The following is a 27,980-nucleotide window of genomic DNA, read 5'->3' on the forward strand; positions in this document are numbered from 1 at the left end:
CTGGCTCTCTGGCAAGGCTGGCTGGCAGTTACTCCCAGGCTGCTAATGCAAACTGACGCTGCAGCCAGCTGCAGTCAGGACTGGCTGCAGATTTGTCAATCTGCCCTTTACACTGTATTGGAAAGTCGAGAAAAGGTGTCAGCTTAGAACGACTTTGTCCTCTCTGAGTGATACTGACCATGCTGAAATCAGCAACGAGAGCAGGGAAAATGCATCTGCAGGTAATTAGTAACAATCACAGGCAGCTTGGAAACTGCTGACTACAGCAGTAATGAGCTGGGCACATGTCGTTGGCTTGCAAATGGAGAGAGCACTTATGAACCATAGGGGCAAGCAGTAAGGGAAGGGATTTTTTTTTTTCCTTTTAACTTAATATTTAATGTGGCATAAAAATAATGGAAAGAAATTGAGTTGTTTTTTAATCAGAGGTCTGGCTGGTGGTCCATAACACAACAGAGCTGGTGGATGAAGCAGTCACTACGTTTTTCCTTACACATATTCCAACAGGAAGTGCTGGCATGAATGGCAACACTTAAGCAATCCTTTCATTTTCAAGAAGCATCCCCAGCATTTTGCTCTACCAGCTTGTTAAGAAATAGGAATCTTACATTACATACAGAGGATCTTTTGCATCTCGACTCTCAGTATTGCTTTGCCATCCAAACCATGGTCTGGTAACAAGAAAAACATGAAAGACTATGATTATAGTTCACTTAGAACCTCAGCTATCAGATTTATTTGCATTAATGGATGGCTGTGTTCTTCTCAGGAAATGCAGTCCAGCAAGATGAGGTGGTGGAGTTGCTTTTTACGTGAGAGAGCAACTAGAATGTATTGAGTGCTGTCCAGGGGCAGATAGGAGTGGGTTGAGAGTTTGTGGGTAAGAATTAAGGGCAGGCTGGCATGGGTGATGCTGTTGTGGGTATCTGTTACAGACCACAAGATAAGGACAAGGAAGTTGACGAGGCTTTCTGCAGGCAGCTGATAGCAGCCTCGCAATTACAGGCCCTGGTTATTTGGGGGATTTTAACTACCCTGGTATTAGGCTCAGCCAGCCATCCGTAGTCCAGGAGGTTCCTCCAGTGCACTGATGATAACTTCCTGATGCAAGTGGTGGATGAGCCAACTAGGAAAGGAGCTCTGCTGGATCTTATTCTCACTAATAAGGAGGCTCTGGTTCAAGTGATGAAGGTTGAGGGCAGCCTTGGTTGCAGCAAGGTGATGCAGTTCAAGATGTCATGTGGCAGGAACAGAATACCAAGCAGAATCACAACCCTGGACTTCAGAAGGGCCAACTTTGGTCTCTTCAAGCAATTGCTAGGGGAAACCCCATGGGACAGGGTACTTGCACGTAAAGGGGCCCAGTATAGTTGGTTAGCTTTCAAGAACTGCTTCTTCCAAGCTCAAGATCAGAGCATCCCAACAGGTAGGAAGTCAAGAAGGGGAGCCAGGAGACCTGCATGGTTAAACAGGGAACTGCTGGACTCAAGTGGAAGCTCAAGTGGAAGAGGAGAGTCTGCAGATCACAGAAGGAAGGGTTGGCCACTTGGGAGGAATATAAGAGCATTGTGAGAGGATGTAGGGAGGCAACTAGGAAAGATAAGGCCTCCTTAGAATTAAACCTTACAAGAGGGGTCAAGGACAACAGAAAGGGCTTCTTCAAATACACTGCAGATAAAGCTAACAATAGAGACATTGTAGGGCCACTGATGAATGAGGTGGGTGCCCTGGTGACAGAAGATACAGAGAAGGTGAAGTTACTGAATGCCTTCTTTGTCTCTGTCTGTATTACTGGAGGCTGCCCTGAGAAGTCCCACATCCTTGAGGCCCCAGAGGAAGCCAGGATCGAGGAGAAGTTTGCCTCGGTTGATGAGGAGTGGGCTGGGGACCATTTAAGCAATCTAGACATCCATAAATCCATGGGCCCTGATAGGATGCACCCGCAGGTGTGCCTGAGGAAGCTGGTGGAAGTCACTGCTCTGCCACTCTCCACGATCTTCCTCTGGGTGCCCTTCACTTTTACAGCTAAAAAAAGTGTTGCCTTGCAGGGCTGAAACAAGGTGCTCTACAAGGCTTTCAGTCTCCTGCTCTCAGTTTGTACACATCAGCCAGGAAGTGTGGAAGCCCTCAAAAAGGGTGAAGAAAAGCAACTCAACTTTGAATCTCAAGAAAAAAAACAAAGAATTTGTGTTAGCCATTCCTCTTCCAACAAAAAGCAATTTGCAGAAAAAAACACATCAGAAAACCATGAGTCTCAGGCACTTGCCTGCAAGACAAGGGCCCAAGGCCCAGGACCTGTTTCTGGCAGAACTTCTCCCCTGAGTTAATTCCTGATCACTAAAGAAGAGCTGACACAAAGCTAATGCTTTCTCAGTTGTTGCCCATCCTATTTCTCTCCTACCTCCACAGATAATCAGTCCCAGATTAAAAAAGCTACACCGTAGTTTTGGTCAGAGTGAAGCCAACAAAAATATTCCTGGAAGGCAGACTAGATGATGTTTAAGCAAATGTTTGCTGGGCTTTGCACTAAAAACAACTATTGTTTATTGTATAGCATTGTTCATCTCCCTCTAGTTTTCAGTGGCATCTACTACAGAAGCAAGACCCACAGCAGTGTGAAGAAAGGTTCGCAGCATCATTTTTAAAGTCAGTTATGCTGTGAATAATGCAGTCAGTCTGCTCACCAAACACTAAGGAGATAGCAACATAAGAAATTTGTTAGTCAGGCCAAGTAAGTAAGATAAGGAGGCAATGACAGTTCTTTTAACTGTGGATGGATCTTTCTTATGCAGAACTGAAGAGACTACACTTGAATGCAGTCTGAAACACAAGATTTCTCATGAAAAAGCTTTGAAAGAGCTGGTGGTAGGACAGTCCTGCTTCTGGAAGGCACCAGCATCAACAGCACCTGAGGTAGATTCCCATAGCGACAAACCAGATAAATCATGTCATGCTTCTGCCCAGGGCAGCCTCTTGAAAAACACAGAAAAAAAAAATTCTTCAGGATATCTGTGAGCTTGTCAGGTTCTTTTTATGCTTTAAATCGAGACATATCATTTTGCCATTTGGGTATATGCCATATTCTTTTACTAAAAAGAGTAAATAGAAAGAAGCATCCAAGACAATTGCATTGCACTAAAGTGGCAGTATACATTTTTTCCCTCTTTTCACCTACTTCTTAATGATCTGTTCCTCTTTTTCACAGCAAATCTGCCCCAGCCTACTCAGGATGAATTGTAGAGTCCTTCCAGCATTTGGAATGAGAACTTAGAGTTCTGATGCAAGACAGTAAGAAGCACTTTATCCATGGCTGTTACCTTACACATGGAGTCAAGATACCTGCAATTACTCAAGTCCTTGAGAGTTACCACTCAATCTTCCCCATTCCTGACCAATCAAATCACGAGGAGTCAAATACAAAGAAGATGATTTTAGAAACCCTATGTAGCAAAGGAGGTTTGAGAATAAGACTTCAGCGTATCCCTGCTGCTGGTGAAAAGTAACCATTCATGCCTATTCTATGTTTAAGGTTTCCTAAAATGATTGTTATGCATAAAGCTTTCATCACAACTTTGCTGGCAAGTCAGATTATTAGTCACTAGCTAGAGGTTTTTCCAAATGAAGAAAAGCAGAAGCAAACAATAAGCATTACCTGGAGTATTCCCATCTTTTGAAATACCATGAAAGAGTGATTATCCTCACCATCTACCAGGTCCCTGCCATGCTGGCTGAGTTTATAAAACAAGGGAAATCCTGCTGGTGGCCCTGTACTTTCGGTAGAAAGTTATTCCAGATCTCCTGGATGCATCTTGCCTGCTTCCAGAGACCTGAGACCAACACACTTGCAGGAGATGTGATCTGCTCTTTCGAGGCCCTCACCATCTGCACCCACCACAAATGCTTTGCCAACAGATGCAGCAATTGAACAGTTGAAAATATATTGCTAATTTGGATCTAAATAACGAAATTCCCCTTTTCTCCCACTCCATTACACTAAATTACTTATAGTCTAACATTGCTTTCCAGTATGGCTTCTGTGGCCTTGGCTCGGTGAATGGAAAATTATTTTTAAACATACTCTGAGAGCAGAATTCAATTAGCCTTGAATTTGGTGAGTCAAAGGCTTAGCATTTCAGACTCAATTGCTTTTGGTAGCACTGACCCAATCACCCCTGTGTCATGGACCTACAGGCCCCTGACTGAAGAATGATCCAGGGATGGAAGAAAGTATGCTGACAGTTTCAAGGGAACTGATATTGTGGCTGTAGCCACAAGTATCTTGTTTTGAAGAGAGAGCTGAGCTTGTTTGTGCAAAGACTTGTTTTGCAAGCAGCTGTTCCACCTGGGCTCTGCATCACGTGTTGGCTGTGCAGGTACAGCGTGCAATGGGACAAACTGTGCAGACCCTGGGGAGAATCAAAGCAGGAGAGTGGCTGTGGTGGGGGTGAAAGGCAAAGTGCTCTTTGAAGCTGTAGATTCCTTGCTGGCACTGCCTACCACATCCTGTGCCAGTCTCTCCTTTTGGCAGTTCCCCATCTCTCAGTGCTCAGTAAGAGTGCATTTGCTTAGGGAGGTTCTGCTTCCTGGTTACAGGATGACTTAAACGAATGCCCGTGTGTGTGTGTGAGTGTGTGCACGTTGACTAAAACTCATAACCCTCTGTGCTGCTCTGAATGCACAGTTTGCTTGCCTCTCTGCTCCTCAGACATCCTGTCTCTCAGACCCACACATAGCCTGAAACAACTGCCCTTGCTGACACTGTCTTTGACACGCCATCAACTTCCCCGTACTTAGACATACTATGCTAGCATTATATGAGGATGTAGCCTATGCCAGAAGGCTTACCTGGCCTAAAAGTAACTTCTTGGGGAGTTTCTTCGGTTGGGGACAAGGGGCTGGAAGAATTCTGGGTTTTTCTGAGCCGGTTCAGTCTCACTATATGTTTTTCTGCATAGTTTCACACAGATGGGGCAGCAGGAGTAATAGGACAAGCATGAGAGGTACTTAAACCAAAAAAATAACACACAGGGGAACATAAACAGGAAGTACAGATCCTTTTTTTTTTTTTTTCAGGTTCCTATAATCCCTTTTCTAGACAGTTTTCTTTCATTTGGACTATCTCCTTCCACACGATGTGGTTAGTCCCACATAACCACGTGACCATTATAAATCCCAGCTGTTCTTTAACTCCTACTCTTCACCTGCTGAAGAAATGCAGACAATCCCAGAAGAAACCATCGCTTTCCCCTTAATTACTCAGTCTTAGTGCACAGGTGCAGTTCTGTTAAGTGGTCCAAAACCTTTGTTTGGCCCAAAGTGGTCCAAAATCTTTGTAGAAGTCAAAAGCATTCAAAACTCAAGCTAGCTCAAAGTGTCATAAAAAAATCATGCAGTCAAAAATGCCAACAGGAAAACAAACAACCAGTCCCAAAAGCAGAGGCAAGCATTCTGCTTTTCTGTTATGTGGTAGTATCTAGAATGCAGGTTTGGAGTGAAGGGGCATATAACTTTATGGTCAAAAGGTTGATCTTCCTCAGTTGGCTCAGAGAGAACACTAATGATGTATACAAGCTGTGCATCTAACTTTCACCAGAGCTGCTATAAAATCACACGGTTACAAGGAGACTGGAAGGGATGATTTCACATCTGACATCACTCCTTCAAGAAGAGCATCACTCTACCCCAATGTGACACGTACTCCTTCACAGCACTTATTGGTGTATGGAGAATTGCTTACCTGTTACGATAGGATACGACTGTGGTCCAGGAACACTTGCTCCTAAATCTGCAGAAGTAGGGCTGGTTATGTTGGCCTTCATGTCATCCAGTCCTCCAGCTAATGATGCCATGGCTGAGTATTCAGTTGCCTGGAAGAAGAATCAAAAGACATTTTAGCCACAGTAAATGCACTATTCAACAGTTTTTGCCTGCATGGCAAATGCTAGTTGCAATGCAGGAACCCCTTAAAAGCTCTTGTTCGGTCAGATTGCCCAGTTGTGAAGGCAGTAAATACATGGGCGGTGTAAACTGTAGTGTTAAGCAGTCAGAATAATAAATGGGTCTGTACTTATCACCAATGTTCTTGGAAAACACCAAAAGGGCTTTCCTGGTAAAATGAAAGCTAAACTCATCACTGTGACACAAAGCTTTCCATAAAAACTAAGTTTCGTAGAGCAAAGTGCATCTGCCTTGTAAGGTACAAGTGTGAGTTTTTTGCTTGTCAGAGAAAACCATTCACATCTATTAAGTTGAACTCTCCTTAATTCAGCGGTGAATTAACACACTGGCAAGTAGGTGGGAACCAGAATGTCCTGTTTCCCAACTTTTCTTAGGCACGCTTCATTTTCTCGTTATTTCATAAGAAGTAGAGTGCACTTAAATAGAAGTGTTTGATTAATGAATGGATTTGAAATCAAGCGTTTCAAAAGCCATGCTATGTAAGAATGAATAACCTGACCATCATAAGGATGCTCTCATTTCATGGGAATTCCTTAAGCACAACAGCCAAAGTTTCACTAACTGAGCACACGTCCTCAGAAAACAGACTCCTCCTGTCCTCTAATCCTGATCTTCTAATCTACAGGAGTGAGGCCAATCCATACACCCAGAAAGACTCCCAAGTACATGGCAGGAAGCTCATCCTCCTTAGTGTTTCTCATGGTTTCTTATTGCAGGATCAATCACACAAAACAAGGACATTTCTTTTCAATGTCCTCCCTTCCCTATTGCTATTTTCACTAGTTTTATTTGTGAGATAAATCCACAACACAGTCAGAGGATTAGGACTTCAAGTGAAGAACAGGCAACAGGAAGAGACAAAATTAATAAAAACTCCAAGGTGCATTCGCACTGTACCACTGCAGATGAAGTAATGAGTAATAGATTTTTTGAGCTATCGCACAGAAATATTAACTTTAATATTTTTTATTTAAGTTCACAAAACATTTCTTGAGTAACTCTGTCTTCGCAGGTTTCTTTGAAGTGCCAGAGATGTCCACCACACAATCTGAGAATTGCCACAAGCTGAGTGCTCTGGGTCAGGTGTGTACCTGTTTGTGTCTCTGTTACTCAGCTGTTACTCAAGGTGAAGTGAATTTAGTTTTATAGTTTATTATTCGTAGGTTCATACTGATAGAAACACATTTCATTCGAGGTTGCAATCTGTGTGAGGCACCAGTGCCCACATCACCTTGAGAGGTCTGCCATCATCATGCTCTTCCAGATGAGCATGTCAAATACCTTTTGCCAGAAGGAACAGCTGCTGACTTTCCACCCTCTCCACCCTGTGCATGGATCAGTGCTGCAAGGAGCTTTACATCAAAGAAAAATGGAGCTGTGGGAGCATGTCCAGAGCAAGGACACAGAAATGATCCCAGGGATGGGACACCTTCATTACAAGGACAGGCTGAGAGCTGGGGCTGTGCAGCATGGAGAAGAGGAGGCTCCGAGAGACTTGAGAGTGGCCTTTCAGTATCTAAAAGGGGCCTTTAAGAAAGAAAGGGCAGACTCACTAACAGGATCTGCTGTGACAGGTCAAGGGGAAAAGGTTTCAAACTAAAAGAGGAAAGATTTAGATTGGATATAAGGAAGAAGTTTTTTACAATCAGGATGGAGAAGCACAGGAAAGGGTTGCTCAGAGTGGTGGACGAAGCCCCATGCCTGGAGACATTCATGGTCAGGCTGGATGAGGCTCTGAGCACAGTGTCCCTGTTCATTGCAGTGCAGTTGGACTAGATGACCTTTAAGGTTCTCTTCCAACTCGAACAGTTCTATGGTTCTTTGAAAGACTTCTCATCAGGAACTAATCATCAAAGACTTATCATCATCTTCTGCATTCCTCAGTTGCGTTAGATTTTGTTCTGTTCCTCAGCCCTTACAGCTTATTCGTCATCCAAATCTCTCCTCACCCTCACATTTCCCTTGCCTTCATGAACCCAGTCTTTTTCCTCTGACACTGGTTCCTCAGAGATATGCACTGCCCACATCTCTGCTTCAGCAGTGCTTCTGATCCCTTTGACCCTTTGGAGCACAGTTTCTGATGGAGCACTCCTCTGCAGGGATGCTTCCAGCCGTTCTCCTGCAGGCACAACCAGACAAAGCCGTTTCTTCTGGTCCTGCATCCTACCCAGAGCAATCATCACAGAAGCCCCATCCGGCCTTCTCTGTGGCAGCCCTCCTGCTTCCTGCAGGGCCGCAGCAGGCTGCATGGTCTCTGATCTGCCCTTCAGCCCTGCTCTGTGTGGAGCTGCCAGCCTTCACGCTGCTCCACACAGTTCTGTGTCTGCAGTCCTAACATCCCCCTGCATAAGCAGGGGGATCTGGATCTGAAAAGAGACCAGGTGAATGAAAGCACAGCTGCAGTCTTGCAGAGACACCTCGTGTTTAACCCCCTCACAGCCAAAAGGTGCTGCAGGGCCTGCTGCTTCCCGCACACGCCCAGCTGAGGCATCACAAGCCTGTGCCTGCAAAATCCCTGCCATGAGAGCCTCAGGTATGCTGCAAATGTCAAAGCATCACAGCTTCCTTCGGTTTTGAGTTGCTAGTAACTAATCTAGGAGGAAACTGTAACAGGAGTAGGTCTCGAATTTTAACTGCTATGATCTGACAACACCACATCAGTGAACTTGCTTTTATCAAGCTCAGAGGGATTTCACTTGTTACAGCAGCAGAAGCACATAGCTAGAAGGGTATAGCACACTCTGCTGGGAGAAGGGACAACGGCACACCTCTGCTCTTTCATGTCACTTTGCACAGGGAGAAGGAGCCTGATGAGCTCCAGAGATGGACTCCAGCCTGCACCTGCTGCTGTGGGAGTGCAAACAATGGAATTTTCAGGGATTTTCCCTGTTCTCATGGCAAAACCACATCTCATCCCTCCTGAGAGGCAGTAGCTGCTGCCCACTCCATAGCCAGTCTGACAAGTCACAGGAGGGCAACAAACCACAGAAGGGCCACCACAGTAACTGCACACAAGGCGCTCACCAGCAGCAGACATGGGCTGAGTCCCAGCTGCTCTGGACCCAACATCACCTCCTTGCCGCCATGTGGTGCAGGGCAGAAGCCAGCCCCAGAACTGCCCCTGTCATCACAGCACCTGCCACGAAGCAGCTGGGACATGGCTGGGACCAGCACTAGGCTGATGCAGCAGCAGTGCAGGTGGCTTTGGGAAGAGAAGGAAGCATCCTGCTGCAGAAGATGACCGCTGACAGGCTGAGATGCTGAGCCCTGTGCTCAGCACCTTGCAGAGAGATCCCCTCTCGTGGTGCATGTGAGTACACACGCAGGGCAGCAAGCAGCCAGGAGGGATCAGTGCTGCAGCACAGGGGTCTCAGAACTGGCTCCTCCACCTCTACTTGCGAGTCAGCATTTGCATGACTATAGGACCTGTCCCTGTGAAGCAGGAACCCTGGCCTGCTTGGTTGGTGAAAAAGCAAGAGTCAGGTGTTCAGTATCCTGGAAATTACCTGAAAAATGACTGCCTGCGGTTGTACCACGTACTGTCTCATCAGCATGGAGCACCACTGCCATAGCATGGAGGAGAGAAAACACAGACATGTGAAACGAGGAAACATAAAAGAAGAGACCGAGGACAAACCAAAGGGACAGGCAAGACTCGTGTGCACGTTCTGCCCAGTGCTCTCAGCTTGGGAGCCAGCAGAGGGGCTGGGGCAGAGGAGAGAGGGCAGCTCAGCATGCACAGGAGTGCACTGCCACATGTAGGAGTGCCCACACTGCACCTCCCTTCCCTGCCAGTTGTCCATGCAGAGTGCAGATGGGTGCTAGAATTTTCACATCCATCTTTGCTTCAAAGGCTTTATTTCCAAATATTTCCTCCACAGTCACCTCTGCACCAGCACCAGGATGTGCCATGTGCTGGTGCCTCTGCTCAAGTGGTGCTGGGAAGACTCTGTGACACCCAGATTCCTGGGAGGTGTCATTTGAACTCTCTCTCCAAGTACTGTCCCGTTTGTTTTATGGAAGGGGAAACTGACATAGTCCAACATATTTAGGAATAGCTGTGCCAGTGGCTACTTTCCAAAAGTCACCATGGCCTGGAAAAACAGCTGGAGCGTGAGCTAGGTGTCCCTGCACAGGAACTGTGCCTCACACAGTGCAAGTGCCCGCAGTGGAAAGAGAATCCTCCACACTGCACATACCACATCTTGTCAGCAGCCCGTGGGGGTGTGAACACGTGAGGAGGAGGAAGAAATTACCAACTTTTATTAGCTTTTAGCAGAAAACGCAGGAAACTCCCCCTGCACCCATACCACCTCCACTGCCCTTGGTTTCTCAGCTGCATACGAAGAGAGATTCCCTCAGACACAAAGTGACAGAGTCTCTCAAACCACAGCATCTCACGGGAGCCCTCACCACAGCCCTCACATCTCGCTTTACCTGCAGGAGATATACTGTGGCATAGGAGATACCTGTGGGGTGGTGGAGGTGATGTGTGCACAGTGGGTAAAGAGATGCAGGAGCACTTGGTACTGTTCTCAAATAACACGAGCAGTGTCAGAAGGCACACTCTTGCACCTCCTGTGGCACTACGGTTAAGTGGTGAGATACTCCATCACTGACTTCACTCTGCACTTCTTATAGCAAGATGCCTGAGTGTAATTTACCAGGTTAGCATACTCTAAACAAACGGCAGTTTTCTCTTTGAGGTATACCCAGAAGCTTATTCTAAATTAGCAAAGATGGGCATATAGTGGTGGGGCACAGCCCACTGCAGGGCGCACGTGGGAAACCCACAGAGGGAACTGCTCTGCTGTGCCAGGGGCTGGGTTACCACAGCAGCAGTGCTTTCTTCTTCTCAGTTTCCCAAATCACACCTGCAAAAACACAAGCAGGCATAAAAGCAGCATGCCTTGTGCCTTACTGCTACTCGTGTGACAACCTGCAAACAGACTAGTGGGGTTGCTTGGCATGCAGCAGCAAACAGAACCCCAGCCTGACCACCAGCAGCTTGGACCTGGTGCAGCTCCAGCTCAGGGCTGCAGGATTTGGCTTTCCTTCTGCACTGCCCGCGTGCACAGCCCTCCTCTCCCCGAGCAAACCGGCTGGCAGTGAGATGGAAACGTCATGAGAGCCTTCACAGCTGACACAGTGCTTTTCCCCATCTGAGATCTGGAGTTAAGGTGTAGTGCTGCCTGCTGGGCTGCTTGGCCCCGGCCTGTGGCCACCAAAGCTCTGCTAAGCCCCGCGGGCAGCAGCAGGCTCACACTTAACACATGCAAGTCATCCCTTCCCAACACATCCAAAATTAATACAGAAAGGCAGAACTGGCCAATACCTGGAAGGCTCTGCAGAGAAACCCCAACGCCAGCCTCACAAAGAGAAAAGATTTGTAACATTAGATATGGCTCAGGGAGCTCAATCCAAAGCAACTGTAATTAATCTCCCCGGGCTTCCCGGAACTTGGTGCCATACGTAGCTGCATGCCCACAAGAGCTATCCCCCCTCAGATGCTATGGGAATGGAAAATTAAATCTGATGTCCTCCTCCTAGACCTGAACTAGAAGGGTATCTGAGCAGCCATACGTCACAGCCTCATCACTGCCACCCCTCCGTGCTGTAATGCAGACATCTCCTGCCCTACCCACCAGCACAGGAGCTGATTCTGCTTTGCAGTAACACCCATCTACATGGCTAATTGCAGTTGAGCTCCAATTTCTCTTTGGTTTTGGCAGTGTTTGGCTTCTACTCCCTTAAACGGCATGAAAATTTTATTTCGGCGATGCAGCCTTGTTTCCTTTGTGCAAATAGAATATTTCTAAAACTCTCTTTCACAAAACATACATGTTTTTTAAAAAATTAACAGCCGTGCTTCTTTTAACCCAAATCCAATTAGGATTGTGAAATCCCCAGAGGTTCTTCTAAAAATAGGGGAAATGAGCTCGCCCCGCCACGGACACGTCTCTCCTCATACGTCGGAATAATTGACTGCCTTTTGACCTAAATCTTCAGATTATCTGCATATGGGGAACTCTGCACTTCGTGTTACTTTTCCACGGTCAAATCCGTGAACAGATGCAGCCATCCTCAGATTTTCCAAAGGGATTCCCAAATCCAATCTAAACGCCTAGAATTTACCTGTTTGGGGTTTTTTTTTTTTCCTTTATACATATAAATAGCCACATTTCCATTTGCTCTTTGTTTCTCATTTTCATTTTCTTCTAATATCTGCATGTAAATGTCTGAAAATAGCATCTGTAATTGAAGATTATGAAGTATAGCCAGCTCCTGACAGTCCGCTAAGGAAGATGGATTATCCTCATTTTTTCTGTAAATTTTGTCAATTTTGGAATTCATAAGCTATCAACACTGATCAAAACGTGAACGCACAGCTGTGTCAGAGGGAAGGCGCAAGGACGCGCGGCTCCCGCGTTCCTGCAGAGCTGCCCCTGCCGGCCCTCCCCCGAGCACAGCGCAGGGAACAGCTTCGCGTTCACCCCCTCGAAAAAATTCGAATAAATTGGAAGTAGGGAAATTCTCCGCCACGCTGATTCAAATCACAAGGCATAATTTATTGCGCGTTCTCTCTTTTTATTTATCCCTAAGTAGTAAACACGATTTCCATTCGGGGGCTTCGTTATGTTCCGCTCCTAGCAGACAATCACGGCGCAGTTGAGGCAATTGTTTAGCCTCTTCCTCTCAATTTTCCCATTACTGGGAGTAAGTACTGTTGGGACTCTTTAATAGCCCAACTGCAGCCCATATCAATAACAGATGAGGTTTAATCGTCCAATACAAAAATTATTTAGGCTCGGTAAGGACATTCAATGTCATTTGCATAATGGCATTCCTATCCTGAGCACCTAACCCATCGTGCATAAACAAGGCCCCAGGACTATAAATAATAATAAATCATGACGCCCATGCTCCTTTTGCCGTAATAGGAGCCTCTCTTTGCAGAAATTATTTCAGCAGGAAATGGGCACTGCAGTGTTAAAGACGTGCCATTCGCAGACCAGTAAATCACACGCGCGCCCTCCTCGGGGGCTGCCCACAGTGAGCAACAAAACCCTGAGAAACAGCAGCACAGAAAGCAGCCGGCACTTGTGGCTGGAATCCTTCCTCCTTCTGTTGTGTCGGTTGCTATTTTTGTTATTTTTTTTTAAGCAGAGTTGGCAAATTAAATGAAACCCAGGTCTGACTAGCTTGCATTGTGCCTGGATGTGAGTATGCAGGGCTGACCGACTTTATTTCGGACGTGTGTTGTGTGCTGTCCCCAGCCTCTGAGACTGCCTAGAGCAAAATTAGCGACAGCGAGAAGCAGTTACTTCTGACAAAAATGAGTGCTATTTCAGAATATGCTATTTTGGAATAGTTCAGCTGGAAGGGACCAACAGAGATCACCTGGTTCTGCAGGGCTAGCCAAAAATCACCACGTGCCTCAAGCAGTGATGAGCACGGGAACCAGCCACCTCTCTGGACGCCAGCTCCAGTGCGTGGCCATCCTCCTGGCTGGGCTGCCGAGGGGTGAAGCAGGGACTGCCCAGGGGAGGCAGCCTGGGGCATGGTTGGCTGAGCCACTAGGATGGCCGCCAGGGCCGGTGCCAGGCCTCGGCACTTGCTGCACGGCCCAGAGACACGGGGTGCCCACAGTCCAGCACTTGTCTTCCTCAGGAGGGAATGGTATCCCTCCTTCAGAGCTTCCTACAGCCCATAATGGGGTAGGAGAGCTGTGCAGTCAGACCTGGCCCCTCTGTAACCTGCAGAGAGGCATCCCTGCCTCCCACCGTGATGCCCACAGCAACACCACCGCCTCGCAGAGCAAACTCTGTGCGCCTGTGTCTCACACTCAACATCCTTGAACTTCCTTTAGAAGGTGTTTGGAGCAGAATGCAAAGGCCTGAGAGCATGAGATGTTTTTTAACCAAGCCCTTCACAGGTCAATAAAAGCACCATCCATCTGGCTGAGGCAGGAAGGCCAGCAGAGCCCTTCCTACTGGTTTGTAAGCAGGAGTCTCCCAGCAAAAATGACGAGAAAGGCTGTCTAAAAACACACAGACATACGTTTCAGTGATCTACAGTGGCTTTCCAGTTTTTAGACTCACCAGGCAAATGACAAGTGTTTGAAGGAACAGTGAGAGGACAGCAGTGGTGACAGCTGATCTCTGCTTTGGATGTGATTTGCATCTCTGTACACATACCCTCAGTTGCCCATTTCTCTAAAGCTCTTTCCTCTCTCAGTACAAACACTGCTCAGTTTATACAGGAACAACTACTTACTCCTTTTCACACTTGCCTTTGTTAGCACTGGCCTGGCACCAACCTGACCAAAGGTCTTTTCACAATACCTGCACAGGTTCTTTCCCACCATCTAATTACTAGAGCCACCTGTTAAACCCAGCAGGCAGCTCAGCACCACACAGCCATGGTGAGAATCAAACAAGATAAAACTCATGGGTTGAAATAAGGGCAGTATAACAGGACAGAAAAGGAAGGAAAATTAATAACAGAATATACCAAACGAGAGATGTACGATGCTGACCCACTGACTGATGCCCAACCAGGTCCCCAGAAGCACACACACACCAGCCACCACCACTGCCACTTTTGTAGTCCTGCATGATGCCATGTGGTATAGACTGTCCCTTTGGCCAGGTGGAGCCACTTGTCCCAGCTCTACTCCTTCCCAGCTCCTTCTGCCCCCCAGGCTTCGCCAGCAGGGCAGTATGGGAAGCTGAAATGTCCTGGGCTCTGTGTAAGCACTGCTCTGCAACAACTGAAACAAACTAAAATAAAGTTTTACTTTCTGAAGAGTACAAAGATTTCCTAACATATTTTCAGGAGCTTCTCACTGGCCATTTCTTTGCAACAGCATCGTAGGCTCATTCTTCTGACATGCCCCACACCCGACAATGTGGGCATCCTCTCTCCCAAAGCAGCATCTCTACTGTCTTTCTCCTCTCTCAGAGGGATTTCCTCATTTTCTCCTTTCCAGATTTTGCCATGAATTCATGCAAAGTCCTTCTTATAACTTCTCCCTTCCCTACATCTCATGAATCATCTCTACCGCTGCACAAGGAAATGACCACATCACTCTTTGTTGTCCGCTTCTATCATTCTACACATAGAGTGGAACAGAAGCTGAAAAGGAGCATCCAGTTAAAATAGCACATATACATTCAATGCTGATGGAAGAGAATCACAGAATCATAGAATCCTTAGAGTTGAAAGGGCCCTCTGAAGGCCATCTAGTCCAACTCCCCTGCAGTGCACAGGGACACCACAGCTCCATCGTGCTGCTCAGAGCCTGATCCAGCCTTGCCTTGAAAGTCTCCAGGAACGGGGCATCAACCACATCGCTGGACAACCTCTTCCGGTGCCTCACCACCCTCACAGTAGAAGATTTTTTCTTTATATCCAAGCTAAATCTGCCCTCTTTAAGCTTGCAGCCATTTCCCCTTGTTCTGTCACCACAGACCCTGCTGAGGAGTCTGTCCCCTTCTTTCCTGTAGGTCTCCTTTAGATATTGGTGTCACCTCGCAGCCTTCTCTTCTCCAGGCTGCACACCCCCAGCTCTCTCAGCCTGTCTTATAGGAGAGGTGTTCAGCAGTTTAAAACCAAGCTCACAATCATTTTATGACGCTTGTTGTCGCAAGATATTACTGAAACACATTGCTTTTCATGATACTGGAAGGAACGAGGCACTTTCATCAACAATAGTGACCATTTCAGCCATTGGAGGGAGAATGTACAGTGTTACAGTGGCTCTCTTGCTTCCACTGGGGCATCTCAATACAGAAGAAGATGCAACCTGCTGTATGTATTCACCTCAGGATATCCCTGCTGTGCAGTGTGAAGCAGAAATATGATGGATGGCGCACTGTGAACGTGCATGAGGTTTACATCCATGTTACCAGGTATTTTTAATCCAGCGAATTGACTGTTCCAGACATCTGAGATGTCTTGTGCACATTGTAAGAACAACATCTGTAATTTTTTTTTTACACTTTCAGAGGACCTACCTCAAGGTATTCCATAAATGTTGTCTGAGATAGACATCCAGTACTCCTTTTGTAAAGCTGTCTTATTATACAGATGAAGAGACTCAGTGTTTTGAAGGCAATCACTAAATACCCAAAAGAGGCCACAAGATACAGCTGACCCCCTTCCTGCCACCTCCTTCTGTCTGAACAATCTTTTATAAAAAGCAAGGTCATAGCAGACCATATTAAGAGCAGACAATCTAATAATGCAGAAAATACCACAGGGCCTAGTATGAAATTCATATGTTTTTGCTGTGTGACTTCTCTGCCCCAGATTTCTGTTTGTATGACATCCATCTCTTGGGATTCTGACAGCAGCTCAGAATTTTTCTGTGTTTCATCTGTGTGCTGTAAACTGATTAAAAAGCAACAGCCAAAAACATTGTAGCTCCAGGTACACTTAATTTCCACCCAGAATCACAGAATCACAGAATGGCCAGGGTTGGAAGGAACCTCAAGGATCATGAATCTCCAACCCCCTGGGAAAGTCACAAACTTTGCACTATTTTGTGGCTTGTTGCAAAGTTCAAGTAGAGCAAAATCATTTTAACCCACAAAATCCTGACTCATCACACTCTGAAAGCTGGACATTCACATATTCTCCTTGTTTTCTAAAAGATTTTCTTCTTTTTTTTATATTTGCTTTCCAAATGTACCTCTGCTGGTCTGAAGCACTTATAGGCTGTTGGATGAAAATAAATAGATTCTGCAGCTCAGCAAGTAGAATGACACCCACAGCCTAGCAATGCTGAAGGCCTGGCATGTCCTCACTCTTGTGAATGACTCCAGCAAAGGACTGCCAGCATGGAAAAAAGAGATGTCAGGTTTTCATGAAATATTCTAGTTTCTGTCGTTATTTTTCTTTTCTATTACGAAGACTGGTTCAGCTGGGTAATCACCACTTGGCTGCTAGAACATCACCAAAGCAGAAGACACCCAGATACATCATGAGCATTAAAACATCCCAACAAGAAAACAGTTTCAGAAAACCAGAAGGAAGCCCCACTATTTATATGACCCAAACTGGGTCAAACTGGGCAGCCTGGTCTGGTGTTTGGTGGCCCTGCACATAGCAGGGAGGTTGAAGCTAGATGATCATTGTGGCTCTTTTCAAGTCAGGCCATTCTACGATTCTGTGATCTCTACCATGCTCACTGCTGCCCCGTGTTTTCGTGTCAGAAGCGTATGTGGGGGTCATGTTCTCAAAGTCTTCTTTACAATGACAAGAGCCAGAGAGCAACTCTTTGCCTGAATGAAAACATAGATGTGAGATCTTTGGCTTCAAGAGAAACTTTCCATCAGCGTAAAGCCTCACAAGTTACCAACTTGAAAATCACTCCTCAGCTACTTAATTTGATGACAGTTTTTTGCCTACCTTAGTTTTGCCTTTATTTAATCTTGTATTTTACCTACTTAGACAAGCCCTTACAATTGTTCAAATACTCTCAATTAAAAGCACCGTTCAGTTTCTCAGCATGGCTCCCTTCAGCACCATCCATTTCAGAAAGGCATCATCCCACTTCCAACATGATATGGAAATACCACCCAATTCAGCGTTCCTTAACCCTGACATCCAAGAGCTGCTTCCATCTCTGAGATCCCAAAGAAATCCATGAATGTCTGCAAGATAAATCTTTCCCCACGCTACCTTTAAAGAGGCAAGTCATGTCATTCCCACTTCACAGCTACAAAAAAAAATCCCGCCTTGGCTTCTAGCCTGTGTGAAATAATACCTGTCATTTGGATTTTTCTCTGTACGTGGTTTATTTGAACTCCTGCTTCTCTGTGGTTCACGGCAGTCAATTTTATTTTCAAGGAGAGGAGCGGGACTGAAACCATTCCCCGACATGTCATACTACTCTCTTCAGGTAAGAGTTTTCCTCAGTTCAGATTAATTATTTTCTTCAGTTCAGCAAATTCTACTGCCATGAAATTCTTAACATGGTTTAGTGAGTACTGTTGGTGATAGGTGGATGGTTAGACTGGATGATCTTGAAAGTCTTTTCCAACCTTGGTAATTCTGTGATTCTGTGCTCCTGTGATTAAGGAGCCACTACAGAGAAGAGTTTTGAAACTAGCTTTATTTCTAGAAGTGGACTGGCTCCACAGTTCCTTAATTTCATCCTGCAGCATCTTTTGTGGGTTGTTTCATTCAACCTCTTGCTCATCGAATGAGAACCAGAAACCATGGTAGTCTTCTCAAAATCCACCAGCTGCTTGAAAGAGCTGCTTAGGCTCATGCCATACTGCAAGACAGAGAATGGCCTTTCACCCCCACCAGCTCTTCAACTCATTCTATGTTTTGATTTTCACGTTTCCCACTGCAATGATGCACAAGTCACATCATAAAGTCTGGAACTAACAGCAAAAGGCTGGACATCAGGGTCTTCGGGTAATTCAGGTTGGAAGGAACCCTGAGAAGTGTGTGATGGTGTGGGAAGCTGAGAGATTCAAAAGTGTCTCAAGGCAGGGCCAGCCATTTAGTCAGGCCAGGTCACTCCTGAACTTGAAACAGCAGTGATTTCAAACCAATGGGTGGAAATTGTATCTGAGTCTATTCAGAGCCTGTAGGATCCACGCATTTGCTGGAGACCAAGAAAAGAAGTTTTGTTCCCATTCTTCAGATTCCAACATAAACTCCTTCCATCCAGTTTCAAGGCAAGCAGGCATTATATTAAATAAATACACAGGCAGGGGTAGAGAGAATCTACCCATAGATTCCTCTTTCCTTCATCTATTTTTTTCCAAAGAGAAAAATACCACACAAGTAGATATTATGCTTACACGTGATATTAAAAATCTTATGAATGGCCAGTACAGCACAGCTCTCCTTCAGCTCATAGTCAGAGTCTGCTGTTAGCCTGGCTGTTGTCTGTACCCTTTTTTGTAACAGCAGTATCTATTAGCTGTCTCCCGATTGCATGAAACCTTCAAAGGAAAACTGTGCTAAAGGTATGATTTTTTTTTTTTTAATTTAAAATATTCTGAAATAATAGACTTCATTTCTCACCCAAAACTGGAAAGAAAAAGAAAAAGAAAAAAAAAAAAAAAGAAAAGAAACCTTGATGATCAAAGAGGAGAAATTACTAAACCCAGTAAATCCAGATGTAAAATTGCAAAGAAATTTAGCAAGATAACAAGATGGAAGAGCTCTCTAAAATTTCCCACTTCTGTACAAAACTTACAAAATAAGTGAGGTGTTTTCTAAAAGAGACCAAATGTTGTCTGAGCCAGATGCTGCATCTGAACAAAATGTCCTCTTGCCAAGCTTTGAGGTGACCTGCCTATTCACTTCTGCTCACAGCTGCACTACAGTCCCATTGTGCAACCGGAGCCTATTTTAGGAAACAGTTCAGCATAGCTGAAGCCTGACCATCCTTGTTATTAAGACAGGGACATAACTGCTGTGAGCACAGGAGTGCTTTACTTCAGCTGTGCAGAGTGCTAAAGTGCTGGTTGGAAACAGCAAAACATTCCCTGCTGATGCTACCTAGCAGCAGTGGTGCTAAGCCTGAAATCTTCCAGTACTGTTTAAGAGAGTGCTGCCCAGTCCCTTATGCACAAGAGACCCCGGGACAAAAGCGTGCCACATTCTCCTTCAAGCACATCTCAGTTTCTGAAGTGGTCCAAGCACCTGTCTGCAGCTGGTGCTGCAATCAGAGACACTGAACATCATATTCCCCTGCCTAATCTGCACTTCTGTGTGAATGCTGGGAGCTTGACTGCGAAGTCAGCGGCTGCACACAGTGAATTCAGCTCCACCTGACCATGCCAGAAGCCTACCTGGACCAGCTTAACCAAGGGAGGATGTCCAAGGGAAAAAAAAAACATACCTGAATGCACCCACATTGAGCAAAGAGAAAAAAGAGAGGGTAGAAGGAGGAAGCTGGATAGCCTCACATGCTGAAGGCTCAGCTTCCAGTAGCCGAGGGCAATTCACAGCTCCAAGCTTCCTTGCAGGACCTCTGAGGATCCTGGAGGATGGTGTTCTACCCAGCATTTCTGAAGCATTGCCTTCATACCTTGCTGGAAGCTGATAGGCTCCCCACACACTGCAAGCCACAATTAATAGCTGCATCTCAGGTCTCAAAGGGCTTTGTGCAAGGGCACCCTCTTGGTTCTACAGTGAGAAGGGGGATAAGAACAGCTGTCATCTCCAAAGAGCTACTTCTCCTTCCCAGAGAGATGTTCTGTGCTATAGCTGAGCACTAGTCCTCAACAGTCTGGTTTTCATTCTCTTTAAATTTGGCCATTATTCCAAGGTAATACGTAGGCAAGCAAAAAATAAATAAATAAATAAAATTACCAGCCTGAGATGTTCTTCCAAGGGCCATCTGACTCCCTTAAAAGACATCCTTTCCCATCTCTGCCTGTTTTAAACAGCAGCCAGAACAGATGTGAGGTACCAGAAGTTAGCACTTCTCCATAGCACACAGGCATGGGATCCAAACTGCCTGTTCCTGCACACCCTAAGAGCCCTTCCTTGGCTTATCCTGAAGATCAGCAGCAACCAAACTCAGGGATCCAAGGATACTGTGGTACAGGGTCAGAACAGTGACATATAAAGTGGCAAGAACTGCAGGTCCTCGTGGATGAAGAACTGAACATGAGCCAGCAGTGTGCTCTTGCAGCTAGGAAACCAAATGGGATCATGGGCTCCATCAGCAGAGGGGTGGCCAGCAGGGACAGGGAGGTAATTGTCCCCCTCTACTCTGCTCTTGTGAGGCCCCATCTGCAGCACTGCGTACAGGGCTGGAGTTCCTAAGATAGGAAAGATGTGGTCCAGAGGAGCCACAAAGATGAGCAGGGGGCTGCAGCACCTCCCCTACAAAGACAGGCTGAGGGAGCTGGGCTTGTTCAGCATGGAAAAGAGAAGCTGTTGGGTGACCTCAGTGCAGCCTTGCAGTATTTAAAAGGAGATGGTAAATAGGAGGGGGAACAACTTTTTACAAGGGTAGACAGTGATAGGACAAGGGGGAATGGTTTTAAGCTCAAGGAGGGAATGTTTACATTGGGTGTTGGGGGGAAGTTCTTTCCTATGAGAGTGGTGAGGTGCTGGAACAGCTGCCCAGAGAGGCTGTGGATGTCCCGTCCATCCCTGGAGGTGTTCAAGGCCAGGTTGGATGGGGCCCTGGGCAGCCTGGGCTGCTATGAAATGTGGAGATTGGTGGCCCTGCATGTGGTGGAGGGTTGGAACTTGATTACCCTTGGGGTCCCTTTCAACCCAAGCCATTCTATGATTCTATGACCACAGCACAGAAGACAGAGCCGAAATGCACTCCATTCCCCAGCAGCACCATCTTCCATGCCTGCTCCTGCATGCAGGGGCACCTTGTCTCAATCTTGCCCAGGAGAAGCAAAGAATCAGAGCCCCAACAAAGGCAGAAGGGCACGCCATAGGCTGCAGAGCTGCAGTCAGGTCTGAAACACAGGATCACAGGTTTTAGCATAAATTACGGACCAGGAGGATATGAGGTCCCTCACAAAAGTGTGGCTAAGAAGGAAATCTCTGCACAGTTTAACCTTCCACAACCTCTGAACTGCATCGGGGGTCACAGTACACCAGTGCTCCCAGCTGCTGTCCCTCCACCGCTCTGCCTGCAGCGAACCCCTCGCCCTTTCCATTTGGTAATAGTATTGATCTGCTGGCAGCAATGGGCTGGATAATTAGCCAGGAATTAGGGTTTCTATTACAGCCAGGAGGCTACTCCAGCTGATTTATCACCTGAATAATTTACTGTGATTGAAAGGAAATTAAAACGAACTCCATTTGACAACTGTGCACTTTTATGGGCTTCAGTGAAGACTCAAAAGCCAAATTAATAGCCTCGTGTTGCTTAATAGTCTACTGAGAGTAAATATGGGAAGGTTTTTCCTCTCCCGACATGCTTTCTTAGGCTGGATTTTAGAGTTGGTTTTGTTTTTGGTGGTTTTTTTTTTCTTCCCACCAATGAAGCCATACCCTGAATCAGAAGTTGTTTCAGCTGATGGAAGAGGAACAGTAAAAACTGCAGACCTGCCTTCCAAGCCATTTTTTGCTCCACATTTTCTTTTCGTCAGAGGTATGCTCCATATTTTTCACTATTACTCAAAAACATGTAGTTTTGGGAAGAAGTAAATAAACAGTGGCTCTACTTTTCTCGTTACAACTTTCAGAGTAATTTCAGAAAATCCACAGCAGCACCGTCCACCCAGACACAGTTTCCCTTAGGGAGAATACCATATTAATTTTATGTCAGAGACCAGGAGCAAGGTCCTGCATCTCATTCCTTCCTTCTGCTTCTCTAATAACTTTCTGAGTAAATGAGTCAAATCAAAAATGAAATGTAAGTCCTGAAAAATAAGTCCTACTTTCTCCCTTTTTCTTGGACACTCCCTGCTATTCCTGGAGATTAAAATCCCATGCTGTAGGAAGCGCTGTGCATCTCCCTGCATGTTCCTCCTTTGGTCACCTCAGCTCCTTCATTACAGCACTTCCTGAGGTCAGTCAAACGTAACTAACTGTGCACAACTTTTTTACTCTTTCTGATTCACTAGTAATTCTTTCAGGGGTGTTGGATCCGCAGAATTCAACTGCCTGTATTTATCTCCAGGCTTAACAGTACTGCATCTCACAAGTGAATATATTGCTTCATGTTTTTCAGGTTAGCTCCCACCTGCAGCATCTCTGTATCATTCAGAAACGAATTCAAAAAGAGATGATCAATTTAGTTCTAGCTAAAAGTAATGTGAAAGCATCAGCAAAGAGCAGGGAATTATCTGCTATTATCAGCAAGTTGTTCTCTCCTAACTCAGTGACCTACACAGTGTTGAACCTGGTCACATCATGTTATGCCTCATTATGGCCCCAATCTAAAGTCTGTTGAAGTCAATAGAAATATTGACTGGCTGATGTGTCGGCTGCATGGTGCTGCTGGTTGACACTCGTGAGCAGAATGCCATCGCAGTGATGGCACTGCAAACACACACCTACCTGCAGCTCAGAATCATTTCCCAGAAATACATGAGTGTTCCGCCAACATTTGCAGCCAGTGCAAATCAATTGTGGGCTGTTTGCAGAAGATGAGAATGAGCACAAAAGGGGACAAAAGTGATGGAAAGGCATTCACTTAAACATCAATTACTGTTCATAGCAGGATTCTTCTGGGATAGAGTAAGGCCAGAGTGTGCCTATCCTCACATTACACACCAGTAACACGTAGATACCAATGGACTCGGTTTGCAAGGGACCTCCGCCTTCCCATCTCACAACTTCTTGACATCACCAGCACAGCATTCACCTGCCATTAAATGTTTATCATGCACTGCACGTCCAAGCGTGACATATCAGTCCTGCAGATTGCACTCGGGTGCATGTACAGCTTATCACCAGGACACTAGGTTGCACGATGAGGCACATAATGCCCCACTTCCATCCCCTGATGCATATATCCCGACAAATCTGGAATTGTATGAACATACGGCGGGATCTCTGCCTCACCCTATGCCTACAACAGACTTTGTTTCTGAATGAAGTACCGTCTAGCATTGCATTCTCTTGTCATTGCCTTTCCTCTCAGCACTGCAGTAGCCTGTAGTCAGAGGTAAGTATTCATTCCCTGTGGCCTTCTTTGTCTTAGTCATCTTTTACAGTAGATATGAAAACTCAGATTGCCAAGTGCACAACATGATTGGAAGTAAGAGCTAACCTTCAGGTCTCCATTTCACAGAAGTGAGCTGAAGAACAGCAACATTAAAAACAGAAGAGTAAAGGAAACAGAACGGATGCAGTCAAAGCAAAGGCTTTGGCAGTGGTGAGCAGGCACTCTGACTTAGGGCATCGAAGCACTGCTTATGTAAATGACAATCCACAGCTTCCATTAAACAAGCCCAAAACACCCAGAAAATAAATCACAAAGAATTCAGGCAACAGGTGCCAGCCTTCAGCTGGAGGCAGAGCGTGTTCAGACTGCAGATGTTCAGCTATGTGGAATGGACTTTATTCTCCCCACAGCACTACTCGCCCTGACACAGGGACCGTGCCCAGCTCACAAAGAAGAAAAATTAGAGAAACAACAGCAAAACAGAGAGGAAAATATACTTTCTTGTCTAAATCTTCCCATAAAGCACCCGGAGCCCTCTTCGGGTGACTATCACAGGGACATCAAGAAGTTTTTGTGCCTAAATAAAATCAGCAGTATTCCATTTGCTCCTTCTGTATGTTTCTAACACCGTAGATGGGCAGTGGATCAGCACTCCTGTTAGACCCTCCCCATGTCTTTATGAGAAGAATCTTTTCCTTATTTTCCTCTTCAGAACCAGCTAAGGACTCCATGCATCCACTGCTGACCTAGTTCCTAACGCACTGACTTCTGAGTTCAGCCACATTCTGGACTGGCAGATTCTGAATGCAGATCATAGTTCTCTACAGTCATTAATGGGAGAGACAACTCTGGTTTTCCAACTCACGTGGTAATGCTTCCATCTTCATCTAGTGAAAGGTATCCCTGCCTACGGTCTGTGCATTGGAATTAGATGATCTTTAAGATCCCTTCCAACCCAAAATATTCTGTGATTCTAGGATTCTATATTTTCTTTCTAATTGATTTTTTTGGTCTCACTAATTGGTCCAGACAGCCTCTCCACTTTGGTTAAGTTTCATGACAGCTTCGTTTTACTACCAAAGAGGTTAAACATGACTGCTTACTAAAGCAGTGGAGTTCATATCACATCCTTGAGAATCAGACATTGTATTAATTATCCATGTTTCTGTTGAAAATATACTTTGCATGCCACCAAAAAGCAAATCCCATTTCAAACAACCACGAGCCCCTAATCATAGCCAAACCTTCCAAAAGCAAATGGGAATGTTAAAGCAAACGACTAGCAAACTCCATTTGTAAATAAAAATGCCTAAGCAAAACTATTCTGCTAAGGACCTTTTGTATACTACAACATCTTTCTCTCAGAAACGTGTTTCTCAGCATCTGTTTGTCTTCTCGGTCTGTGCAGAAAGTGCCCTTTTTACCTGATCAGTAGAAGCATATCCCCAGATTTGATGCTCTGGTTGCACAGCCATTCTAGTTACAACTGCTTACACAGATGCAGGGAGATCCTCGCTTCAGCAATAGCTGAATATCCCTGAATATTCTGAAGCCAGCAGACTTCAGAAACACGCTCTTTTAATTCTTCTGTTCTTTCTATTAAACCGTCTCTTTGTGTTCGTGTCTGGACTGCATCCCATGAGCTACAGTTCTACATAACTCAGAAAATTTGGGATGCAGAAAACGGAGGAAGGGTCCTTTTCTGGGATATGGAAGTTAAATAGAGGCAGATCTAGCAACAACGTCTTTGAAGTGACCAATACTGAAAACGCTTACTGTAGTAGGAAGCGGATCGGTGCCTGTCGTCCCCCCCGTCCCCCCTCCCCCGTTATCCCTGGTGTTAAGGATGGGATAACCTCCATCTAGTGGTATGTGAAGGCCATTTCACCTTCCAAAACATGCTGCTGGCTTGGCTTTCCTAACGAGATTTTTTGAAGAAAAACTGATTTCAGCAACTTCCTCATCTTTTTCCAGACTGAATTTAGATTTACAGAGTTCACAGAGATAAACCAGGGAAACCACAGAGCCAGTAGAAACTGGTATAAAAATGAATGACAACGACTGACAGCGCGCGTAGGCTTAAGGGCACGTGGAACTGCTGCTCTACCACTCCACATATGGAGTTTTTCCTTTCGTTACACCGACACATGTTCCTCAGTACTGAAGTCACAGTGGTAACAGTTGGCCATGTTCCTGATGCTCTCCAATGTCTTTCAAACGTTGAGACTCCTCTAAGGGAAACCGCTGTTTGTTTGCAGTTCAAGGAGTTCAAACACCTTGCTAAAATTTAATATTAGTAACACTGGAGATTAGCAGTGACTAATTACATTGCTAAATATAGAAAATGCAGCAAGCTAGGCCTGCGTTGGACCTGACAGCCGTACTTTCGTTTCTACGATTGCAGCTAAATTTAAGTCTGAGGCCTACAAACAAAAGGCATGTTAAGAAACACAGCTAATTATTTATTTATTTATTTATTTCTTTATTTTGCTTTTACTTCTGCATAGCGTCCGCTAAAATAGAACTTTCCCTCCAAAAAATCGTGCAGAACCTTTTAAAATACGCTGCTAGTCTGTAGGTGCAACAAATTTACCTTCACATATTAATTGGGTGTTTCTCTCCGCAAATGGCCAATTACATGACTAATAAGCCATTTCCAGATATAAAAGACTAATTTGTGTGCGCAATCAACCTAACCACGGGCCAAAATTAGGCATAGAGTTTTACAAGTCTATTCCTTATTTTCTGCAGCCTACTTTACATCCAACAGGAGTATCAGAAGATGTGATGCTCCTCATGCCCTCACTTGATGTGACTGGCCCAGATCAGGTGTAATTTCACATCTGAATACATGCTAACCTTTACACAGCTAGTGTTTTATGTCATTTTTTAATAGTCTTCCATGGTCAACATGCTCTTGGCTGAAGAGCTTGATATGACACCTGTTTCTCCATGTTTTTCTACTGCACATTTGAGAAATAATTTTTTGTTGTTTTCCACTAAGGAGGCCTCTGCCAGCAGAAAGCATATCTGGAAAAAAAAAAAAAGTTTAATGTTTGGAACAGTACCTGCTCTGGCTTGATGGGCTCTGTTGTTGTGAAAATGTCGGAATAATGCTGCCTCTCGAAGACTCGATCCAACACTTCTAACTGCTGCTGGGTGAACAGGTCTCCACGCATCTGTTTGCGAAGAAAATCTCTACCCGGGAGAGAATGGCCATTGGGTACAGGAGGTTCCTGAATACCTTTCAAAGAGGACAGAGAAGACGGAAGAATAAATAGGCATTAAAATGATGAGTGTCTATTTTATCCATTTATAAGTGTGGGTACTTCACTGCTTACACAATGAAGAATCATGGATAGGAGTACAGGAGCAAGACGCATATTGCTAGAAGATGCATTGATCATTCCTCCATTGTAGCTAACTCTCAAAGCAATCTACCATCAGTGACTTCACACATAATTCAAAGGCATGACAAAGGGTAGGAGTCACGCATTTGTTCTCAGCGCTGTCATGCAATATTCGAGAACCTGTAATGGTCAAGCTGCAGTAAGACATGGGAAGATAAGTACAAAACCTGATGTTGGATCCACAGGTCTGCTTTGCCTGTTCACTGTCCATAGCTGTGCCCCTGACACCTGCCAGTCTGCTGAGCTCCATTCTACGCAAAGGTTTGAGCTGTCATGTGCTCACATCAGGAAGCAAGGACTCATACTCCAGAACCACGTTCAGCTTGCAGGAACTGGACAGTCCGTTTTCCAAACAAACACTAATAGCAGCATACTAAGACGGGATGTCCCTGGGACTTGGAGTTACCACTGCAACACTCTGAGGAAGCGCTCTCCCAGCTCACAATACTACTTAGTTGTAATTTCACTTTATGTTTCTTAAACTCATTGGCATGATGAAAGCCTGGGCTCTAAGTCAAATTTTCTCTCTCTGCCTCCCCCTCCTTCCAGCAGAGGTTGTTAACAGAAGTAGTAAGTGGCTGCTCATGGCTTAAAAAGCCATGAGACAAGTTTGAAAAATGTTTAGATAAGTAGTTAAAAAGAAACTTCTTGCAATATGGGAGCTTGATTCAGTTTGCTTTATTGCAGATTCACAGTGGTTTCCTATCTTTCCTTCATCTGTCAGTGCTAGAAATACATCTTTTATGTTCTGAAAGCAGAGATATGCAGTATTCCTAAGGACTCCAGGAGGTGGAACTCCAACAACAGCAGTAAACATCAGATTTTGTCTCCAGATGGCAACACCACACTACACAGAGGAAGGAAGCATTAAAAAAAAAAAAAAAAAAAAACCTTAAGATTTGTTTGCATGCAAACACCAATGCTTAGATCTTCTTTGGTGGGCTCTGCATCACAGTTTCTGATAGCAGGTATCAAATGGCATCTGTGCA

The 27,980-nt window shown here is 45.3% G+C and overlaps 1 protein-coding gene across 1 annotated transcript in view; it reads right to left on the minus strand.

Annotated features, from left to right (window-relative positions):
* The window catches only part of PAX5 (paired box 5), a 113,974-nt gene that overhangs the window by 45,934 nt on the left and 40,060 nt on the right, over nt 1-27,980 (minus strand). The window contains exons 6-7 of the mRNA XM_085213628.1: nt 26,650-26,825; nt 5,738-5,867 (exon numbers count right to left, since the gene is read on the minus strand). Coding sequence (XP_085069754.1) covers nt 5,738-5,867; nt 26,650-26,825 — 306 coding nt within the window. The remainder of the gene's footprint in view (nt 1-5,737; nt 5,868-26,649; nt 26,826-27,980) is intronic.

This window comes from Meleagris gallopavo, chromosome Z (assembly GCF_905368555.1).
Source record: "Meleagris gallopavo chromosome Z, MGAL_WU_HG_1.1, whole genome shotgun sequence".
In the NCBI taxonomy this organism is placed as follows: domain Eukaryota; kingdom Metazoa; phylum Chordata; class Aves; order Galliformes; family Phasianidae; genus Meleagris; species Meleagris gallopavo.